The 19679-nt window shown below is 35.7% G+C and overlaps 4 protein-coding genes and 1 long non-coding RNA gene across 9 annotated transcripts; all 5 read right to left on the bottom strand.

Moving 5' to 3' along the window:
- Positions 1 to 225: 225 nt before the first annotated feature.
- On the bottom strand, positions 226 to 1876 carry LOC102600071 (UDP-glycosyltransferase 83A1). Its single transcript, XM_006338707.1, has 2 exons — positions 1390 to 1876; positions 226 to 1127 (listed from the first exon to the last, which is right to left on the bottom strand). The coding sequence occupies exons 1-2, from the start codon at positions 1874 to 1876 to the stop codon at positions 226 to 228; spliced, it is 1389 nt and encodes a 462-aa protein (XP_006338769.1).
- Positions 1877 to 3770: 1894 nt separating this feature from the next.
- Positions 3771 to 6625, bottom strand: LOC102588825 (50S ribosomal protein L7/L12). Its single transcript, XM_006338315.2, has 2 exons — positions 5824 to 6625; positions 3771 to 4187 (listed from the first exon to the last, which is right to left on the bottom strand). The coding sequence occupies exon 1, from the start codon at positions 6446 to 6448 to the stop codon at positions 5825 to 5827; it is 624 nt and encodes a 207-aa protein (XP_006338377.1). The 5' UTR covers positions 6449 to 6625; the 3' UTR covers positions 3771 to 4187; position 5824.
- A 2181-nt stretch (positions 6626 to 8806) lies between these two features.
- LOC102587750 (folate transporter 1, chloroplastic-like) lies at positions 8807 to 18956 on the bottom strand. Of its 5 annotated transcripts, none has more exons than XM_015306746.1 (12): positions 18624 to 18953; positions 15113 to 15397; positions 14950 to 15026; positions 13927 to 14003; positions 12757 to 12847; positions 11861 to 11951; positions 11494 to 11567; positions 11179 to 11289; positions 10150 to 10221; positions 9951 to 9971; positions 9761 to 9828; positions 8807 to 9297 (listed from the first exon to the last, which is right to left on the bottom strand). In XM_015306746.1, the coding sequence occupies exons 2-12, from the start codon at positions 15237 to 15239 to the stop codon at positions 9165 to 9167; spliced, it is 942 nt and encodes a 313-aa protein (XP_015162232.1). In that variant the 5' UTR covers positions 15240 to 15397; positions 18624 to 18953; the 3' UTR covers positions 8807 to 9164. The 5 variants fall into 5 exon arrangements, with proteins under 5 accessions (XP_015162232.1, XP_006338373.1, XP_015162238.1 ...); XM_006338311.2 differs by having other exon boundaries at positions 15113 to 15392; XM_015306752.1 differs by having other exon boundaries at positions 15113 to 15392; positions 18628 to 18952.
- Positions 12311 to 12745, bottom strand: LOC107059791 (uncharacterized). The gene is made up of 2 exons (XR_001472939.1): positions 12505 to 12745; positions 12311 to 12465 (listed from the first exon to the last, which is right to left on the bottom strand). It is a non-coding gene; the product is annotated as an uncharacterized lncRNA (long non-coding RNA).
- On the bottom strand, positions 15594 to 18604 carry LOC102588281 (pentatricopeptide repeat-containing protein At1g06145). Its single transcript, XM_015306742.1, has one exon. The coding sequence runs from the start codon at positions 17930 to 17932 to the stop codon at positions 16256 to 16258; it is 1677 nt and encodes a 558-aa protein (XP_015162228.1). The 5' UTR covers positions 17933 to 18604; the 3' UTR covers positions 15594 to 16255.
- Positions 18957 to 19679: the final 723 nt, after the last annotated feature.

Genomic DNA, 19679 nt, shown 5'->3' with positions numbered 1-19679 from the left:
AAATTTTTTCGCATATTTGTCTAATCACACAGGAGATTTTCTCAATGAGGAAACAGAAACAAAATTAACTTCTTTAAACTTGGACGTATCACAGAAATGAAAATTTTCTCATGGGGACATTGATTGAACCAAAAACTAAAGGAAATAAAAAAGTTCACAAGTTAAACAAGTACTAAAAATCGTCCATATTGTATTCTTGAGAGTTATGGTCCCTGATTTTCCCAATTAAATTGAACCTCTTTGAGTCTTGATCCAGTCAATAAATTTACCAAACATCTTGTTAGAATTTCCTCCTTCTTTGACACTAGAATTAACCTTTGCTTGAAGATCTAAAGCCCTTTCTTTAAATGTTTCATCTCCAAATAACTTATCCATCTTATTCTGAATTTCTTCTTTTCCAATAACTCCAAATTCATTTTTGTTAAATCCCAATCCAACTTTCCAAACATCACAAATATAACTCTGATTGAACAACTGGTCAGCAAAATAAGGCCAACACAAGAAAGGCACCCCATTGCTTACACTCTCCACAGTCGAATTCCATCCACAGTGACTCAAAAAACAAGCAATAGAAGGATGTGCTAGCACTTTTTGTTGAGGTGCCCATTTCACTATATGGCCTCTAGAGCCTACTCTGTCTTTGAAACCTTTGGGGTAAGCGCTATCGTCCCCATCCAAAATTAGATCTTCTCGAACCACCCATAGGAATCGTCGTTTGGATGATTCTAACCCCAGTGCTAGCTCCTGGAATTGAGTTAAATCCAAGATTGTAAAGCTACCAAACGCTACGTATATGACAGAGTTATGTGGCTGTTGATCAAGCCATTTTAGACAATTCGAGTCTTCGGGCCAGAAATGCCCTGCTGATGATCCTAATCTGTTGCTTGACAAAAGAGGCCCTATTGGTGACACTTGAGGAAACATGGCAAATGCTCCAGGCTCCAGTTCCTTTGCTGAGTTACAGATGATCCAATCTGCGAATTTCGCTCTTTCATTGTTGTCTGCTACGAGATCCATTATCATTTTCCTCATTGCTGGATCAGGGAATGTAGCCCATGAAAAATCTGATGGATTCATGATGGGCATGTTTGGTGATAGCTTAATCCCCTGTGCCTTCAATATAGCTCCTGGAATGCAAATTTTGTTAGAAACCTAAAAGATTATACAACTAAATTAGATACTCACAACTTCCTTCCGTGCACAAATATAGATTCATTCTTCGTCAATTATATTCCTATCCATGTGTAATTATTCAAACATACTTCGATTAATTTTATACACAATATCCCGCCTTTTCTAGCTACAAACGTTTAACTATAGGCTTTCGTGATGTAAAGTATTAAAGTGCGATGAAAAAACTTAAGCGGTTAGAGAAAGTACGTAGCTCACCATCTTTATCTATGATTCCATCATCGATGAGTTTCGACACGCTAAATAAAGACGCTAGCGTAGCAGCAGCAGCAGGCCAGAATGCAGCGCTTCTAATGTTCAATTTTGCAGCTACTTCCAATGCCCATCCCATATTCTCATCAGCTATAACACATGAAATTTGTGAGTCATTACTATTAATCATATTAATGACTTCCATAAGTTTCCCAGGCATAACTTCATTAATTGATTCTGTCAACTTTTTAAGGTCTGTTCTGTCTTCATGAGGTTCTAATCCATCTGGGATTGAAATTAAACTTATCTTGTCTTGTACGTCATCGTTTTCGGATAATGACTTGATCACTCTTTTATGATTGAATTCAGAGTTAACAAAAGTGATTTTGCAACCAAGCTCTTTGATTAACCATAAGGAAAGTTCCATTAATGGAAGAACATGGCCTTGTGCTGGATAAGGTATAGCTACAATATGTGGAATAAATTGCACCATTTTTTTGGTTTTGTTCTTTCCTTAATTCTCTGAAGATATTAAACATCTAACTAGTTGGTGCTTTATATAAGGGACCCTAGAATCAAGAAATATGTTTTTTTAATAGAATTCAACTTTATATTACAACAATAATATATTCAGTGTAATCCAACAAAGCAAGCTTGAGAAGAATAGATTGTACGCAGACCTTATCCCTACTTTGGAGGTTGAGAGATTGTTTTCGATAAACCATCGGTTCAAGGGAAAAATAATCCAAAGGAGTGAAATAACGGAAGTGAAGAAGCCATGATAAAATGCAATAGAAAGCATGACAAATCATTCTGAATAGTAGTAATTACAACAAAATAATGCTATAATCAAAGTACAAAAAACAACAAACTATAATTGGAATTGAAGGCAATGAAACTACAGGAGTTATGCTACGACTACTAGTATGGAAGAATAAACAAGACAATGCTCTACTAGACTACTACATACTAATCTTCTACTCTAATCCGTGCCCTTCACAACCTCTTATCTACGTTCACGTCTCCGGTAAACTAAAATTACATCATATACTTCTTCGATCTGCCTCTACCCATCTTGAAACTATCCATAACATTTTATATAACATGTTATAGTAAGTAATTCACTGCGTGCTTTATTTTTTAAGTTACTGATTCAACATTTTATGTATTATGGATGGTCACATACACAACAGAAGTCATGAACCTAACAGTATTTGATGTTTATGAGTTCTGAACTTATCTTAAAATTCATAGCTCATTTTAGTTATTGATATGTTCGCTTAAGTATTTGTACATATTTAATTATTGAATTTCCTAATACAAATACATATGGTACTTTAAGCAAAAGCTATTGCATCTACCTCCATCCCTGCACGTATATGTTACGTTGCTATCTTTTAGGTAATTTGATAGTATATATTAGTATGGAGAATATGCTGTTTGCGCTGTTGCGCACCTGATGTATTAAAAAGATTGTATTTTGTTCTTGGAATATTAATGTTTACTTATTGTATTTTTCCACGAGTACATGGACTTAGTGAATTACCAACGCTATTGGATAATAATATAATAGAGATATATTATAATATAATACTTTGCTGATGTTTTTTTCCCAAAATGTTTGATACAAAGCATGTCAATTGGCGTTATCAGAAAGCCCCTATGTCTGTGCTTTGAAGTGAATGTTCTCATCGACTAAGCTCAAAAACTTCAATTTCATCGATCACTTGTTACTTCCTCTTGTTTTCTTCTTAGAGCACTGTTTGGTATATTATAAGCAGATATTTTTCATCCGGTGTTTGTTTGGTTAGAATAAACAAGTAATATGAATTTAGAAGTTAAGATTATTACTAGAACAATGAAATCTCATTTTCCCCCTTTTGATTTTTCCGTCATATCAAACATCAGAAAAATAATTTCCTCTTAAATATAGTCTATGACATACTAAGTACACATTTTTATTTTTGTGTTGCATGTACATCTTACTGCATGAAGTAATTGAAGTCGGCCAGTGACTACGGGTGTGTTCGGTACGAAAGAAATTGTTTTCTGCTTTCATAATTATCTTCTTGTATCCAATTAGATAGACGCCAAAATGTACCATGCCAAATATAGAATCTTTAAACAAACGTTGGATCTTTGTCAGATTATTCTTGGAAGGACGGAAAATAAACCAAATAATAAAAAGAGAAACTTGTTTTGGTGCGGAACTAAGAGTTTTTAGTTTTATATACTATAATAATAAAAAATAATCTTTTAAACAATTAGGTCACCATCCAAATGATATCTACCGCCTAAAACAAGTTAGTATGATTTTCAGTTTAATGTCACTGATGGGAGTTATTGTTCTACGGTTTGGTAGGAACTAAAACAAAAACATTAATTCATTAGCTTGAAATGTGAATTAGAATCGGACAAGTCCAGCTTTGTTCACTATGTGTGTCAACCTTGTCATGATAATCTCAAACCAACTGTAGCCTAAATAATTAAAAGAGTACAAACTGATCTAACTGGATTGGAAATTAATCCATGGTTGCAAAATATACCACAGCCTTTTCAGCTCACTATCTATCATACCTATAACAACGTGAATTCATTATAAGATGTCAGTTCTCAACCAAATAGCTCTACAATGTCCTAGGAGCGTCACCGTCTCCTTTATTTTCAAAACAGAAAAGCTAGCCTTTGAGCAGGTTAATGCATGCTCAGTAACCATGAACCTCCCAATCACCAAATGCAGATTCTGTTACAAAGTCATGACCTGTTAGCTCCCGATCTTTCTTGCAAAAATACAATCAATGGATCTGTACAAGCACACAAAAGATAGGTAAGCTTTAGTAAGAAAGAAGGGCATTTCCTTCTCTGTCCCAAAACAAGAATGATAAATTGTTACTTCATACAAAAAAAAAGACAAAATTATGTCATCTCATCTTCAAATAGAGAGAGGTGAAGATGACACAATTCCATCTCATACAGTTTGAGATAGATGAAGGTTAAACCTCCAAGGGACTACATATCGTAGTATTAAGTATCTACAGTTTGCAGGTTAGTAGATCTTATTCACAACAAGCAGATACATAAATAACTAATTACAAGATAATTAAACCTTTCACATAGCGCTCTCCTAAAGAAAAGATATAACTATTGTTGACCAAATCAAATTAGATAGACACTGATAAGTTAATACTAGTAAAGATCAGCTACATGCTGGGTAAAACTAATCTAACGGAAGTACTACTTTTTTGGTTATAGAAGATCAAACAAGGGAAAATGCACAGTGAAGTCAATAGTCACTTAAATTCTCCCACTTGGAAAACTGAGAACATTTTCCCCATTCATTTTTATTCTGCCAGTCCCCTTCAACATTTGTGTACATAGATTGTACTGAAAACCATATTCACAACATGTCGAATCCCCTTCAACTATTTTACCCTACAATTTATCAGAGAATCGGTATGTAATGAAGAAGCTTTTCATAGTCTTCAAGATGGGCTGGAGGAACATGCAGGAAATATATGTGTCAACAGAGCTTCAAGTGAAGGATAGCCTTGGTGCAACATTAAGAGTTGCCATCATGTGACCAGGAGGTCTATTAGACAAGCGGTGCAAAGAGCCATTTGCAGAAGTGCTAGTAGGTAAAGCAGCATACAATCAACCCAATCTGTTCCGACCCACCACCGAACTCTATGCATAGTGAAAGCTTAGTGCACTGGGCCCCTTATTTTTTCAACAAACTTCAAACAACTCAAACTCTGTAACCAGCCTTCTAAACTTTGAGAGACATTACAAAATGTAGATCATAGCAAATCCACTAATCTTCGATCAGGCAGCATATTATGCCACGGAAGATCCGTGCTTCATGCATAAAGTACTAAAAAGAAAAGAAGACACACAACTAGTAAACTCAACCTTCCCTCACCCTAAAACAATTCATTTGCACCTAAAACCTAGTATCATATACAAGAAAGATTCAGCATTTCCACCTTATGCTTCCATAGAGGTTTGTACAATTGTACCTTGTACTAGAATTTTAAACTAATTCATAAGATACATTAGAATACTGAAAATACAAGCAAACCACGCAGTGCACTAACTATATTTTGGTGTGGGATGATATTAAGATGTTGATGGACATGCTTCAAAGTTGTTATCCAAGAAAGTGCATCAATTGACCAACAAATGAGAAAACAGATCTATGTTGCATATGAGACCAGGACATATAATAATTATGTGTGTACTGCAAGACAACACAACCAAATTAGAAACCAAGATTTGTCTAGCTTCTGAATGCATAACAATTATCCATATATTTGTAGAGAAAAAAACTAAACTACTGGTACAGTACATCTATTCACCTTGGCGCATTCCCTATTACAAGAACTACATCCCATGATTCAAATTCATTAGCAGGATTTTGATTAAAATGGCATGAACAATTACCTCACTCCATAGTGACTTTGGCTCCAACCGCTTTCATCTTCTCAATAATTTTCTCAGCCTCCTCTTTCGTAACCCCTTTCTTCAAACTAGCTGGAGCCTTTTCCACCAAATCCTTAGCCTCCTTGAGTCCCAGATCAGTAAAAGATCTCACTTCCTTGATAATCTTGATCTTTGCCCCGGCATCGAATCCCCCTTCAAGCTTCAAATCAAACACAGTCTTCTCCGCCTTCTCTTCCGTCTTTCCCGCAGCTCCTGCACCCTTTCCCTTCATCCCTCCAGCACTAAATCCCATTCCGGGCATCATCATTGCCATTACAGGCATCTCTTCAATTCCCATTTTCTTCCTTAGAACCTCCCCCAAATCCGATACTTCCAGCAACGTTAGACCCGAAATCTCATCGACTATCGCAGATACTCTCTCGGATGGAACCGGCTTCGACTCCTGAGCTGATGTTGTGAAATTTGAACTAATTAACGGTTTAGTGAAGCTGTAGAAATGGGTTTTGGATAATTTTTGAATCTTGGACTGTGGAATTCGTGAATGCACATAAGGTGTTTGACATGTGGAAATAGTTCTAGAACGGCGAGACAGCGAATGATTGATAAATCGATTAAACCACCTCATGATTACAGAATCTTATAGCATAAGAACTTCTGCCTGGACTTTGTAACGGCGCCGGAGACGGTGATTACGGCGGGGGGTTTAAGCGGTCTGGGAGAAATACCAAGGTTGGGGAAGTGAGGTTTTAGGCCTACTAGCATACACTTGGGCCCCTTAGGTTATGGAAACGCTATTCATGACTTAAAAACAACGGAAAAGGGTCAAAAATATTCTTAAACGATTCGAAATAGCTTAAATTTACCCTTAAACTATATTTCGGCTCAAAACTACTTTCCCCGTCAAACTATTGGTTCAAAAATACCCTTCTTATTAACGAAAGTTATTAGATGCTATGTGGATGCCACATTGCATGTCAATACTAATTACTCTTTTTTACCATTGCCAGATAGACTAAATCCCTAAATTTTAATTACTCTTTTTCCCCCTTATTTCATTAATTTCCAGAAACGATTTCACCTCTTCTCCTTCATTGAAGTATGTTATTGAACAAGTAAAGTTTATCATCGCTAACCAGAAAACATTCAGCAATAGAACACCAACAATCGTAACTTGATAAACCAATTTGCAAAATGAGGAACTTTAACAGTGGAAGCAAATATTTGAACTTCATACAAAACATGTTGAGCATAAAACACACTACTCCAAATACAAAACCCCCCACTAGCTTGTTGTTTGTTAAAAACCAGCAGAGTTGGTCAATAGCTGAAAATAAACTAAGTAAAGAACTAATGAAGAAATAGAGAAACTGAAAATAAACTTCACAAAAGATGGACTTAAACTAAGTAAAGAACTAATGAAGAAATGCATTACCAAACATTAAGTAAAATATGGAAATAAACATCACAAAATCTGGACAAAAACGAAACTTCAATGAGGGAGAAGGGGTGAAATCGTTTCTGAAAAATAATGAAATGAGGGGGAAAAAATAGTAATTAGGATTTAGTAATTTAGTCTATGTGGCAGTGGAAAAACAGAGTAAATAGTATTGGGATGCAATGTGGCATCCACATGGCATTTAACAACTTCCGTTAATAAGAAGGGTACTTTTGACCCATAGTTTGACGGGAAGGAAAGTTTTGAGCCGAAATATAGTTTAAGGGTAAATATGAGCTATCTCGGATAATTTAAGGGTATTTTTGACCCTTTTCCGTAAAAATAATGTATATAGTTTAAGGGTAAATATGAGCTATTTCAGATAATTTAAAGGTATTTTTGACCCTTTTCCGTAAAAAATAATGTATATAGTTTAAGGGTAAATATGAGCTATTTCAGATAATTTAAAGGTATTTTTGACCCTTTTCCGTAAAAAATAATGTATATAGTTTAAGGGTAAATATGAGCTATTTCAGATAATTTAAAGGTATTTTTGACCCTTTTCCGTAAAAATAATGTATATAGTTTAAGGGTAAATATGAGCTATCTCGGACAATTTAAGGGTATTTTTGACCCTTTTCCGTAAAAATAATGTATATAGTTTAAGGGTAAATATGAGCTATCTCGGATAATTTAAGGGTATTTTTGACCCTTTTCCGTAAAAATAATGTATATAGTTTAAGGGTAAATATGAGCTATTTCAGATAATTTAAAGGTATTTTTGACCCTTTTCCGTAAAAATAATGTATATAGTTTAAGGGTAAATATGAGCTATTTCAGATAATTTAAAGGTATTTTTGACCCTTTTCCGTAAAAATAATGTATATAGTTTAAGGGTAAATATGAGCTATCTCGGATAATTTAAGGGTATTTTTGACCCTTTTCCGTAAAAATAATGTATTTTCTTTTCGTGTTTTTGCTTTTACATTTATATTCAAAAGTAAATACTGTTTTGACTTGACGTGAAATTTAAGGAAGTTAAGAAAATTTTTACGCAATCAAGAAAATAGTCTAGAATGATTTTGTTGTACGTGATAGGTAGAAGGATCCCTATGGTATAAAATGAATAACTTAACCTCGTCTCAACTTACAAAGCATAAAAAGAATGTTTTACGCAATCCTTCTTCGAAGAGCCAGGAATAGTTTAAATGATAACACATGTCCTTGACCTTTTCACATTAATTTCTTCAAGTTGGTAAAGCATGTATCGTCACTTCTGTCAATTCCAATATAATAACAGTTCAAACAAAATCACATTTGAGAACTGGCAATTATATATTTGAAGCTGAACTGAAAGCACCCTGTTATACTCAGAATTGGGCTGTCATTTATTCCTCAAGACACTTTTTCTTTCAAAAAATTGGCAGCATGTACAATGCAACTAGAACATTTTTTCCTCAGCCCAAAATGACAGAGCATCAATATTGCTATCGCAAATAAGAACAAAGATTAATCGAGAGAGGAAAAACGTTGATACATTTCTTCCACTCAACCTTTCAAACAACCAACATGCATTTCAGTAACAAGGTTTACATACAGTATTATTAGGTGTCGAAGCATAGCTTCCATCAATTAATTCTTGCTACAGCAGCAGTTTAAACTTTCGTGAGTACTTGAACAAAGTCTCAAAAGATTATTTCTTTTCTCATAAATTACAAAGACTAGAAATATAGTACAATTACACCACACCAGCCATTAAATTGTCTCCTGTTCACATTCTCCTAAATGGCATCTTGTTTCTATTTGTACTCCTGTCAAATCTGAGTATACTTTTTCCAAAAATAGTTTCAATAGTGTAGAATCCTAATTGCTACAAGAAATGGGAGGCAAAAAGGATGTAAAAGAACTAATACTCTCTCCTAGACATTTTTAGCAGGTTTAGGACATTCTCATAGACAATGAAGGTAATTGAAGCTGCAGGGGCATTTTTCAGCACGTTTGCTGTGATACCTCTGTAGAAGCCTCGTACGCCCTCAAACCTGTAAGCTCAACAAGAAAAAGAAAACGAAATAAGAGGATAAAATTAAGGGGTAGTTTTACCAATAAGGGGGTTCTACTACGATTTTGATGACTTCTATTGTATGTATTAGATGATGGATGGAGGCAGGATGGAAGAAATTTAGGATTGAGAGAAGACTTGGAAAATTTGAAACATACAATTTGCTTCCCCTGCATATCCTTTTAAGTTGAAGTCTGCTTTTAAAGAGTTCAATAATCAACCAGAAACCTTTTTTCTAAACTTAATGATCTTAAAAAAGAATTTTGAATTTCTTCAGCTTTTGTTTGTTAGTTTGATTCCCTGATACTGAAAGCCACCGTTGCAATCGATGAACTTCCATTTAGATTCTGAAAACATTTCAATATAAAGCAACTTTATGTTTGGCGTTCATGTATATTTAATCAAGTGCATAGGCTGTAAAGAAGGCTGAAATTCATCCTGACCTTGCAGTTTCCTTCACAACATGCCAGCTATCCATGTATCTTGGAACTCCAGTTGTACTTGGTCGTTGCTGTTAGAGAGAAGATAGACCTTTAACTACTCTACAGAAAACTAAAATCACCACTAGATGCTTGTCTACTGAGAAGAGTTGTATCAAGTGTCACGTAAGGCAGTAATATGAAAGGCAGTTACCTGCAATCGGGATCGCACAACCTGAAAAGGTTTCATATAAATACATAATTAGTTAAAGAGAAAAGTGACGGAGCACAGGGTAAAAGATTGTTAGAACAAATTGGCACATGGAGATGAGTGCTGCATAATGCTCAAAACTCCCCGAACCCATATTCCCAACAATAGAGATAAGAACAAACTTATCACACCCCTAACATACCTGAAATGGGTATGTTGTAAGAATGGCTGCCAACTTAGAAGAAGCTCCTAGTGTTGCATAGTCAACTGAATCCTGTGAAAGAAATGTAAGAGCAAATACTGAGGCATAATGTTCCCTCTTATTGGGAACTGAAAAGGTCAACTTTCTACAACAAAGTATTCATATGAAAGAAACTAATCATAACAGCGACCACAATATCATTTACATCTGATAGTGTTCTTGAGTAATGATCAACCTCCAGACATGGTACAACCAAATTCTTTTCCATTTACCTTGAGAGCCTTAATGAAATCTTCTTGCTTTTCAGACAAAAAAAGAAAATACAGTAAATCACCATTTAGCAGCACACGGGTTTTCATAAATTGATCAATGAGTGGCAGTTCACTGGTTCATAATAAATCACCTCTCACCTCATAAAACAATACCAAGAACCTTATAGTCGGTTTGGAAAATAATTGAATCATTCTTCACTCGGATCTGCTTATCTAAGAAAATATCCCCTTTTACTTTTTACTCAAGTAGTTTTTTCTCTTTTCCTTTTTTCATATTATATTTATTTTTTAATGGGGAGGGGAAGGAATTGGACAGGCTAGTGCCACTTTGATGCAGTAACTAAGGTAGATACAGTTGTTAAGGGACTGAAAAAGAAACCTTATGTGCCTTAGGATAATCGTCGACATAATATACAAATAATATCCTAGTTGCTCAAGGAGAAATGTTTGAAAAGTTTCCGCTTCCAAGATTTCCTAAGACACCTACTTAATGTTTCTGCACAGTAACATGACGAAACAACGAGGAATGAGAGTGCATAATACAAGAGTTGGACAGCATATTCTCATCTGTGCCATTTGCCTACTAACTTAAAAATCCTGCCTAACCTGTACTCATTCTAACTCGTCTAAGCACATCTGAATTCCAACATCTAATAATACATAAAAGGATCAATTTTGCTGGTCATCCAAAGATTAAAACAGCTATGGAGTTGATTGCATACAAAGAAAGCAATACACATTGGTTCTAGAGCCTCACCAACAAGTCAGCAGCTGTGGCAAGAGGGTTTTCATTCTCCTGAACTTTCGAGCTAAGGATGACTTTGCGAAATTCCTCATATGCCGTGAACTGAATAGCACCATGTGTAATCTGCTTAAGCAACAACAGACTGGCGTGTTTCATGAATGAATGGTGACACTTCAGCATTAAATTTGTTGTGTATTGTATAGATAATCTATCCAAAAAGTTAGATATACTATGATGGTTAACTTCAAAAAATTTATGTCAAGATAAGATCAAATTCATTTACAGGATGAGATTATGGGGAAGAATGGAAGAGAATGCAATTCTAACCAGAAATAGGCTTGGCATAAGCCCCTTGTAAAGTGCCCTCCATCCTTCTTCTTTGATTATGGTTCTTAAAGCATCTGATATCCATATACAAAAAAGTTCCTATGAAGTTAATTAGTAGGATAGTAAATACAAAAGAGGCTAGTCAGAAAACTGAATGTGCATGCACATACAAAAGAGAGCAGAAGTTGCAATAGAACCTCAGTAAACAAAAAGAGGATACACAACTATAGAACCTCAAAATTGCAGAGATAAAGGTAGGATTCTTATATAAAATTAAGATGGAAAGAAGTAGTCCTAAAGTGCTCAAAGTTAGATGAAAGCACAATGAAACAAGATGTTGACAAGTTAATACGAGAGTGAAGCAGACCATGAAATCCGGTGTATGGATGAATTTGATTAGGAGTCTGAAGTTGCAATCTTGTTTTCACAAGCCAAATAGGGTTGGTGCAAAAACAGACCTGAATTCCAACAAACACACCTTTTAAGATATGACATAGTCTGCAATATTAGAGGGATGTGCTTAAAGTTACTAAAATAAGCAAGCCACATATTTTTTCCACCTAAATAATACGTCATCAATCTGTTGTCATCAGAACTGATAAAGCGGGGAAAAGGTTGTCCACAAAAAGATCAACACAATCAAATTTGTTTGTCTATAAGGTTCTCCAGTTCCTATATTTTAACTAACACCTAATGTGTGGTTTGCCAATGATGGGAATCAATAACTTCTTTTTATTTTTTATGTTGAAGTCCAAAACAATAAGTTTATTACTCGACCTTATGTTGAAGTCCAAAACAATAAGTTTATTACTCGACCTTATGTTGAAGTCCAAAACAATAAGTTTATTACTCGACCTTATGTTGAAGTCCAAAACAATAAGTTTATTACTCGACCTTATGTTGAAGTCCAAAACAATAAGTTTATTACTCGACCTTATGTTGAAGTCCAAAACAATAAGTTTATTACTCGACCTTATGTTGAAGTCCAAAACAATAAGTTTATTACTCGACCTTGCCTTCCATTGCAAAAAGAAAGATTTCACTTTAGTCACATAAGTTTTATCAACAGTAAAAGTAAGGGATTCGTCACCAGCAAGCCAACTACAATTGCACTCCTACAAGGACTACGACAACAAATAAAGAATCACATTCAACTATCTATATTTGACACTCCTGCCAAAAGCTGGTCAATTGAATGCTGAACATTTGAACACGTGAAGTACATTGTTCTTTCATTAAAGCATCAGAAATTTGATTACTGACCAGCGCTCCTGCTTCTGCAGCTGAAGCAAGGTGAAGGCCTGGACTCAGCTCCTCCCTATCTCTTAGATACCTTTGCTTAGCCTTGCTATAGCTACGAAAAGGAAATTCCAAAAAAGATGTTACAGTTAGAGAAAGATGTCTCTCAAGCTAGAAATGTAAGAAGCATCAAAGTGAAAGCAACCTAATATGTTGGTTGCTTCTTACAGGGAGAGATTGTTTCTTACAACAACAACAACAAACCCAATGTAAGCCTGTGCTATAAAAAACAAAAAGCTCTAAGGTCTGCTGGGGCTTTAAGCGCAAACAAAGTGTGGGCTTTATTGAGAAAAGGTGCAAATGGAGAAAAAATATAAAAAAATAAATGTTTAGTCCAAGACTAATAATTATAAGCATGACTGACAAATATATGAACAAAGAAATTGAAAAAATTACGATAAAATGAAATATCAATTGTTAAATATGGCCTCTTCAGAAGAGGCTCATTGGCAAGAGAAAACATGCTTTAGAACCCTAATGATGACATTGAAGCACACATTAAGCCCAACGAAGTACTCAACACATTTTGAGCCTCGATTTAGGACTTAAGCGCGCCTTAGATAATACTAGTGTAATCCCACAAGGGGGGTCTGGAGAGGATAGTGTCTATGCAAACCTTAACCCTACCTTGTGAAGGTGGAGAGGTTGTTTCCATGCGACCCCCTGGCTCAAATAAAGAAAAGATAAAGAAAGGAAAGAAAATAAACTATAGAAAGGGAAAGCATTCCAAAATAGTTATGAACACATAAAATACGAAAGTGAAGAAGCTGTGGCAAATAATAGGAAAGCATTACATAGCATTCTGAATTAAAGGAACAGTAACCACAGCTAAATAATACCCTAACCCAGAACCAAAAACAACAAATAATAACAAAAATCGACGAACAAAAGCAACGAGAATAATATTAATACTACTGGTATGAAAGGAGACGTGGATAAAGTGCTCCAAATTACCACCAAGTCTATCCCACCGGAAAGTGAGACAATACTCAACTACTAACTAATCGTCACCCTAATCCACGACCCTCCATATCCCCCTATCTAAGGTCATGTTCTCGGTAAGCTGAAGATGTTTCATGGCAAAAGATGCTACTTACCAGAGCTTTGTCAGCAAAAGAAAAAGATGTTACTTACAAGAAAAAATATAAACCCCATGAAATAGTTGACCCAAGAACAGCAGGGTAAAAGCCAGCATAAAGTCCTCTAAGACCCTGATAAGACAACATTATAGCTAAATAAATAAGTCATCTTGGTGGAAACGTGAGAACATATACGAGCAATAAGGCAAACATTCAACAGTCTGCAGCATAAAAACTCAATAGGGAGCAGCAAGTAAAGGAGTTTCATCTTCAAAACCATATGTCAGTGGTATGTTTGATTGTGATTGACAATGTGTGATGGAGTTTCTCACTATGATTATGTCATGAGGCTGACTGAATAAACTCTACCTGTGAGAACAGGTAAATGAAACAAGAAAGCACTCAATCAAGATTTGAAGTAAATCGACGTGTCCACGAAGACACCTCACTCAACTGTTGACATTCAAATTAAGGACTTAAACCATATTTATAAGAAAACAAAGGACCTAGCTTTCCAGTTGGAGTAGCCATATACAAACTCTACTAGGATACAATTCCTCTCAAAGGTTCCAAAAAGATTCTTGAGGGAGTGAATGGATATTGTTACCGACTTACCATGGATTGAATACCATAACTTAGAGAATACGATAACAACCATAAAACTCCACAGTTATCAGTTGTACTAGTGCCAAGACGAACATGGTCTCATTTCTTCTTAGAAGGATACTTACAGAAAACATCCATTTAGATACACGATACATCTAAGTAAGGGCATCCACTCAACATTAAACCATGTGTCGTTTCCTAATCGAGGATAGAACGTATTTGTTTAAACAGTGTTGCATATACATTTTTCCTGAAGTTGATATTACCTAGTTGAGAAACCAAAAATTTGTGAAACAATCATCCTTAACACATTATATGATTTGTCTTTCACCAGAACTACCAACTATATGAATTGAAAAATCAACTTCTTTTTCGAATCATGAACTAAAAGGTGAGTTTTGGAATAGTAGCAATGCATATGTAGATAAGCTTCAATATTTGAAGAAATTGGAAAGATTCAGAAAAAACAAACCTCACTTCGAGCAATGGCAAACAAAGCGTGAGGAGTGTTCCGATAGGCCGGGACATTGGAGATTCTTCCATCGTAAACTATGATTAACATATACAACAAATCAAGCTCCAAAGAAACAACAGGAGATCATTCATTTGCTATAGCAGGAAAGCATAACACTTACCCTGGAACCGGGTACGAACAACATCAAGGGGATGAGAGAATGTGACAGTGGCAAGGCCCGCAGCGGCACCGGCGGTGGCATTTTCCCATTCCCAGTCTGCCGATGGCAATGCTGCCATCTTTTTCATGACTCTGTCAACCGTTGGCTTCCCTTTCCCCCTTGTTCCCAACGCCTTTTTTTTTGCTGTCTATGCAAAATGAAATGAGGTGGACCTTCCTACGCAGACGAAACAGTGTTGTATTGACCTACTGGTGACGTCCAACATGTCAACAGCTTGCACCTGATCTTATTGTGGAAATTTTGAAACAAACAAGAAGTGTCAATTACAACGACTTGCATTATTATTAGAGTAAATTACATTAAACACTATCAGTTAGTACAATATACATCTTGTATTTAAAAGAAAAAAAATACATAAACGGACATTTAAATTTATTTGTAAAATTATTCACACATTGATTCTTTTTTTAAAATTTTTTTGATGACTGTGGTGTCCGGACATCTTCTACTCCCATATTTGTGTGGAATGGAACAAATACTCCTAATGAGAGAAATCCACATCCATGTTATTATCGACAATAAACACTACTCTCTCTCCATTCCCTTTTAAGTGCCATTTTTTTAGAATATAACACATCAGTGAAAAAGTCATTCAATAGAAATCCCACAGCAATACTTTCGGATGTTTCTATCATAAGTACTGCACTGTTAGTTTAACCACGGTTTATGAGGTGTTTTTCTAATTTCTTAAGCAGACATTGACCCTTAGATCAATAGTGTACTGGTGTAATAAGACTAGGACTGCACTGGACAAACTGGTCTCAAAGTCTACTGGAAGGGAGCCATGTCCATAATTAAGCTCTATAATAATTAATGCCTATTTATAAACTGATAAAAATTGTAATCAATCTGCTATAATCAGTTGAATTACATTTACTCGTTTAAGATAAAAACTGTACACTATCAAGTACTCAACGCACTGCATGATTTTTCATAGCTTAGCATAGTGACTCACAACAAATTAGCATTTCCTTTGCCACTTCGAATGTACAGTCCAGGTTTAAATCCACTGCAACAGAATACAAAATACTTAGCCAATTTGACTATGAAACCTATAATGTCAACGATGCCTTTGTCCTGTCATTAGAGAAAAAATTCAAGCTCCTGAACTTGGCCAGCCAGCTTAAGTTGCCCATCTAATCCATCTAGTAAGGAATAGATCTCCTGTGAAGAATGGTGATAATTATCACAAGCTGCAAACTGATGGATCTTTTTCTCTAATTCAATCCAACTGAAACCCGGTTGTTCTTTTCCTATTCCTAGCTCTCTCAAGAATGCCCTGATCCGGGCGACTTCACTCCATCTATTTGCATTAGCATACATGTTCACTAGGAGGGTGTAATAGCCACTGTTGTTTGGCTCCAAAACGCTCAACTTTTTTACTGCAACTTGAGCAATTTCCAAGTTCTTCTGAAGCTTGCAACCACCAAGTAAAGCACCCCAAATAACAGCATTTGGCTCCACTCTCATGCTTCTTATAATCTCGAGTGCTTCCTCTAGCAAACCGGCTTTACACAATAGATCAACCATGCACCCGTAGTGCTCCATTTCAGGAACGATGCCATAATCTTGAGTCATACGTAGAAAATTCTTTCGACCCTTCTCAACAAGCCCTCCATGAGTACAAGCTGTAAGAACGCTGACGAAAGTAATACCATTTGGCTTTACCTTTTCTTTCTCCATCCTGCTAAAAAGAGCTAATGCTTCTTCTGCATAACCATGAACAGCCAATCCATCGATAACAGAATTCCAACAGAAAAGGTTTTTCTCCCTCAATTTATAGAATACCAAGAGTGATCTCTCCAAACTCCCACATTTTGCATACATGTCAATTAATGCAGACCCGATATGGACACCAAGATCAAAACCTTTTTGCATAACATAAAGATGCATCTCCTTTCCTTGATCCAGGACGCCGAGATGTGCACAAGCAGAAATAACAGTTGTCATTGTTACTTCATCAGGAGTGATCAAGTTACTCTTCATGTCATAAAAAACCTCTATAGCCAGACCATACTTCCTGTTCTGAGAGTAGCAGTTAATCATCGTCGTCCATGCAATCAAATCCTTCCTTGACATTTCCTTAAACAACAGCTCAGCCGACTCGACATCCCCTGTTTTTGCAAACCCATTGATCATAGCATTACAAGCAACAGTAATTTTTTCAGGCATCTCATCAAACAATTTTCTAGCGGATCCCAAATCGCCAGCGCCGGCATGGGCTGAAACCATTGCAGCCCAAGCAAAATTATCTCTTTCAGGCATTTCATCAAACACTAATCTCGCTAAATCAACTCTACCCAAATTAGAATAAAAATCAATTAGACCAGTTTGAACAAAAACATGGGTTCCAAACCCATATTCCCAAATCTGCCCATGTATACATTCCCCTAATCTTAGACCACACATCAATGTACAACCCTTAACTACCGACGAAAATGTATAGCTACTTGGAATATTTTGAGTTCTTAACATGTCTATATACAACAGTAATGCTTTATGTGGGCTGTGGCAATGAACAAAAGCTCTTATTAATGCATTGTAAACAAACACATTGGGATTTTCCATCTGGGAAAATGCGAAGGATGCAAAATCTGGGTTATTAAGTGCAGAACATGTAGCAATGAACTGGTTCATCAAGAAACTGTCTTTGGTTGCACCATTCTTTAGCATCAAAGAGTAAAGGGATTCCAGCTGCTTTCTACTTGAACATATTTTCAGTTGGTTCACAATAGAAAGGATACTGTTCTTTGTTAACATTGATATTCCTGCGGTAGTTCCCCGTATAATTGTATAACCTCTGGTCTGTAGAGAAATGAGTATGCTGAGAAAAGGTGTCAAGAAGAGTCCGGATTTGAAGCTTAAAGATTTGGGATTCTTATATTTGGACTAAATGAATTATTTACTCAAATTCAATAAATTTCTTGAAATAAATACAGGGTTTCGACAAAACTATTGGAGTCAACTGAACCCCTCGGTGACAAGAGATATCATATAATCAAACGGAACGAATGGAAGGAGATGTCTGTGCACTCAATCTTGATTCTTGACATATATTTTTTCAGTAGGCATGGTGGAGTCCGACATTAACATTCTAATTTTAGAATAAAGGGATTACTTTTTTCTGAAATCCCAAAATAGCACAGCACAGCAAACACCAAACTATTAAAGGAATCAGAATACAAGAACAGTTAAGTTCCTAAATAGTCAATAAATCCAACTTTCCGCAAAAACCCTAACTTTCTGCCACATACATTAAAGATTCCAATACAAAATAATTCCACTACTACAGAAGAACCCCAAGGACTAGTTCAAGAGATAATCAGAAATCCTAACCATAATTTTTTTTCTAAAAAAAGAAAACGAAGGCATAATCGATCATCATCTTGATATATCAAAACACATCAGAAATTCAAGATTTTAAAATATATGTGCGGGGAAAATAACTGACCTACTAGAATAATCTCTTTCGCGTCTCCATGTATATATAAAATAAGGTTGTGGGAGTCGCGTATCAAATTGTACTATTTGACTGTTTATAATGATTATTCATTCGTGTGCTTTTCTAACCCAGTATCTACGGTTATTAACCCGCCTAGCTGTGTGGGAGAACTGTTAGGACAACAAAAAAAACCAACGTTCAATGAAAATGATGAAATGAATGTGTGGGTATTTAGAGAATTGAAATAGGAAAGAATTTACAGATCTTCACGGTGGACAAGATGAAGAAGGCGAGATTGAGGTGATTCGGACATGTTAGGAAAAGATGCATAAATGTGAGGTGCAAAATGTTTGATAATATTACGTATTAGATTACATAGAGGTAGGGCAAAGAAGTTTGGGAGAGGCAACTAGACAGGCCATAAGTCACTTACAATTCATTGAAAGGTCAGTAAGTCGAGCCTTGAGCCGAGAGTCGGTTGAAAACAACATCTTTACCTTCAAAAGGCAGGAACAAAGCTACATACACACCATCCTTCTCGGATTTCACTTATATGATTGTATCGAATATGTTATTATTGTATTGAATGGCTAAGATTCGATTTTGGAGTCTGTTCCGAATTGAGACGGACTTCTCAATACTTGATTCTCAATGGCTGAAATTATTGAGTTCACTTTGATTAGACACCGGTAATAATTTTGCTTTGGCATTTTCTTAGGGACGGATTTTGAACAAAATTAGGATCTTATGCTAAACCTTGTTGCAATTATTAAGGTAACTAACGATTACTCACTAATTATTTTTTCAGAAGAGTAACTGTTTCTCTGCCCTGGCAAAAGATCCATAAAATATACTCGAGTTGCATACTTTGTTGACGTAAACAATGCACATTATTGTTTTGCACCATTTCGGAATGGTACATACAACCAAATCCACTCAACGTATTCAATGCCAATTGCGATACATAGTGTAAGTTGTGAACCTTGGTAGTTCATACTAGAAGAGTAGCAGTAGTAGTGTTCTGAATAAATCGAGCTGGCTGTATATTTGAGAACCTCAAGTAAG

The sequence above is a fragment of the Solanum tuberosum genome, unplaced genomic scaffold, assembly GCF_000226075.1.
Source record: "Solanum tuberosum cultivar DM 1-3 516 R44 unplaced genomic scaffold, SolTub_3.0 scf00004, whole genome shotgun sequence".
NCBI classification, from domain to species: domain Eukaryota; kingdom Viridiplantae; phylum Streptophyta; class Magnoliopsida; order Solanales; family Solanaceae; genus Solanum; species Solanum tuberosum.
Note: the sequence above shows the minus strand (reverse complement) of the source record. Positions and strands in the feature narration are given on the sequence as shown.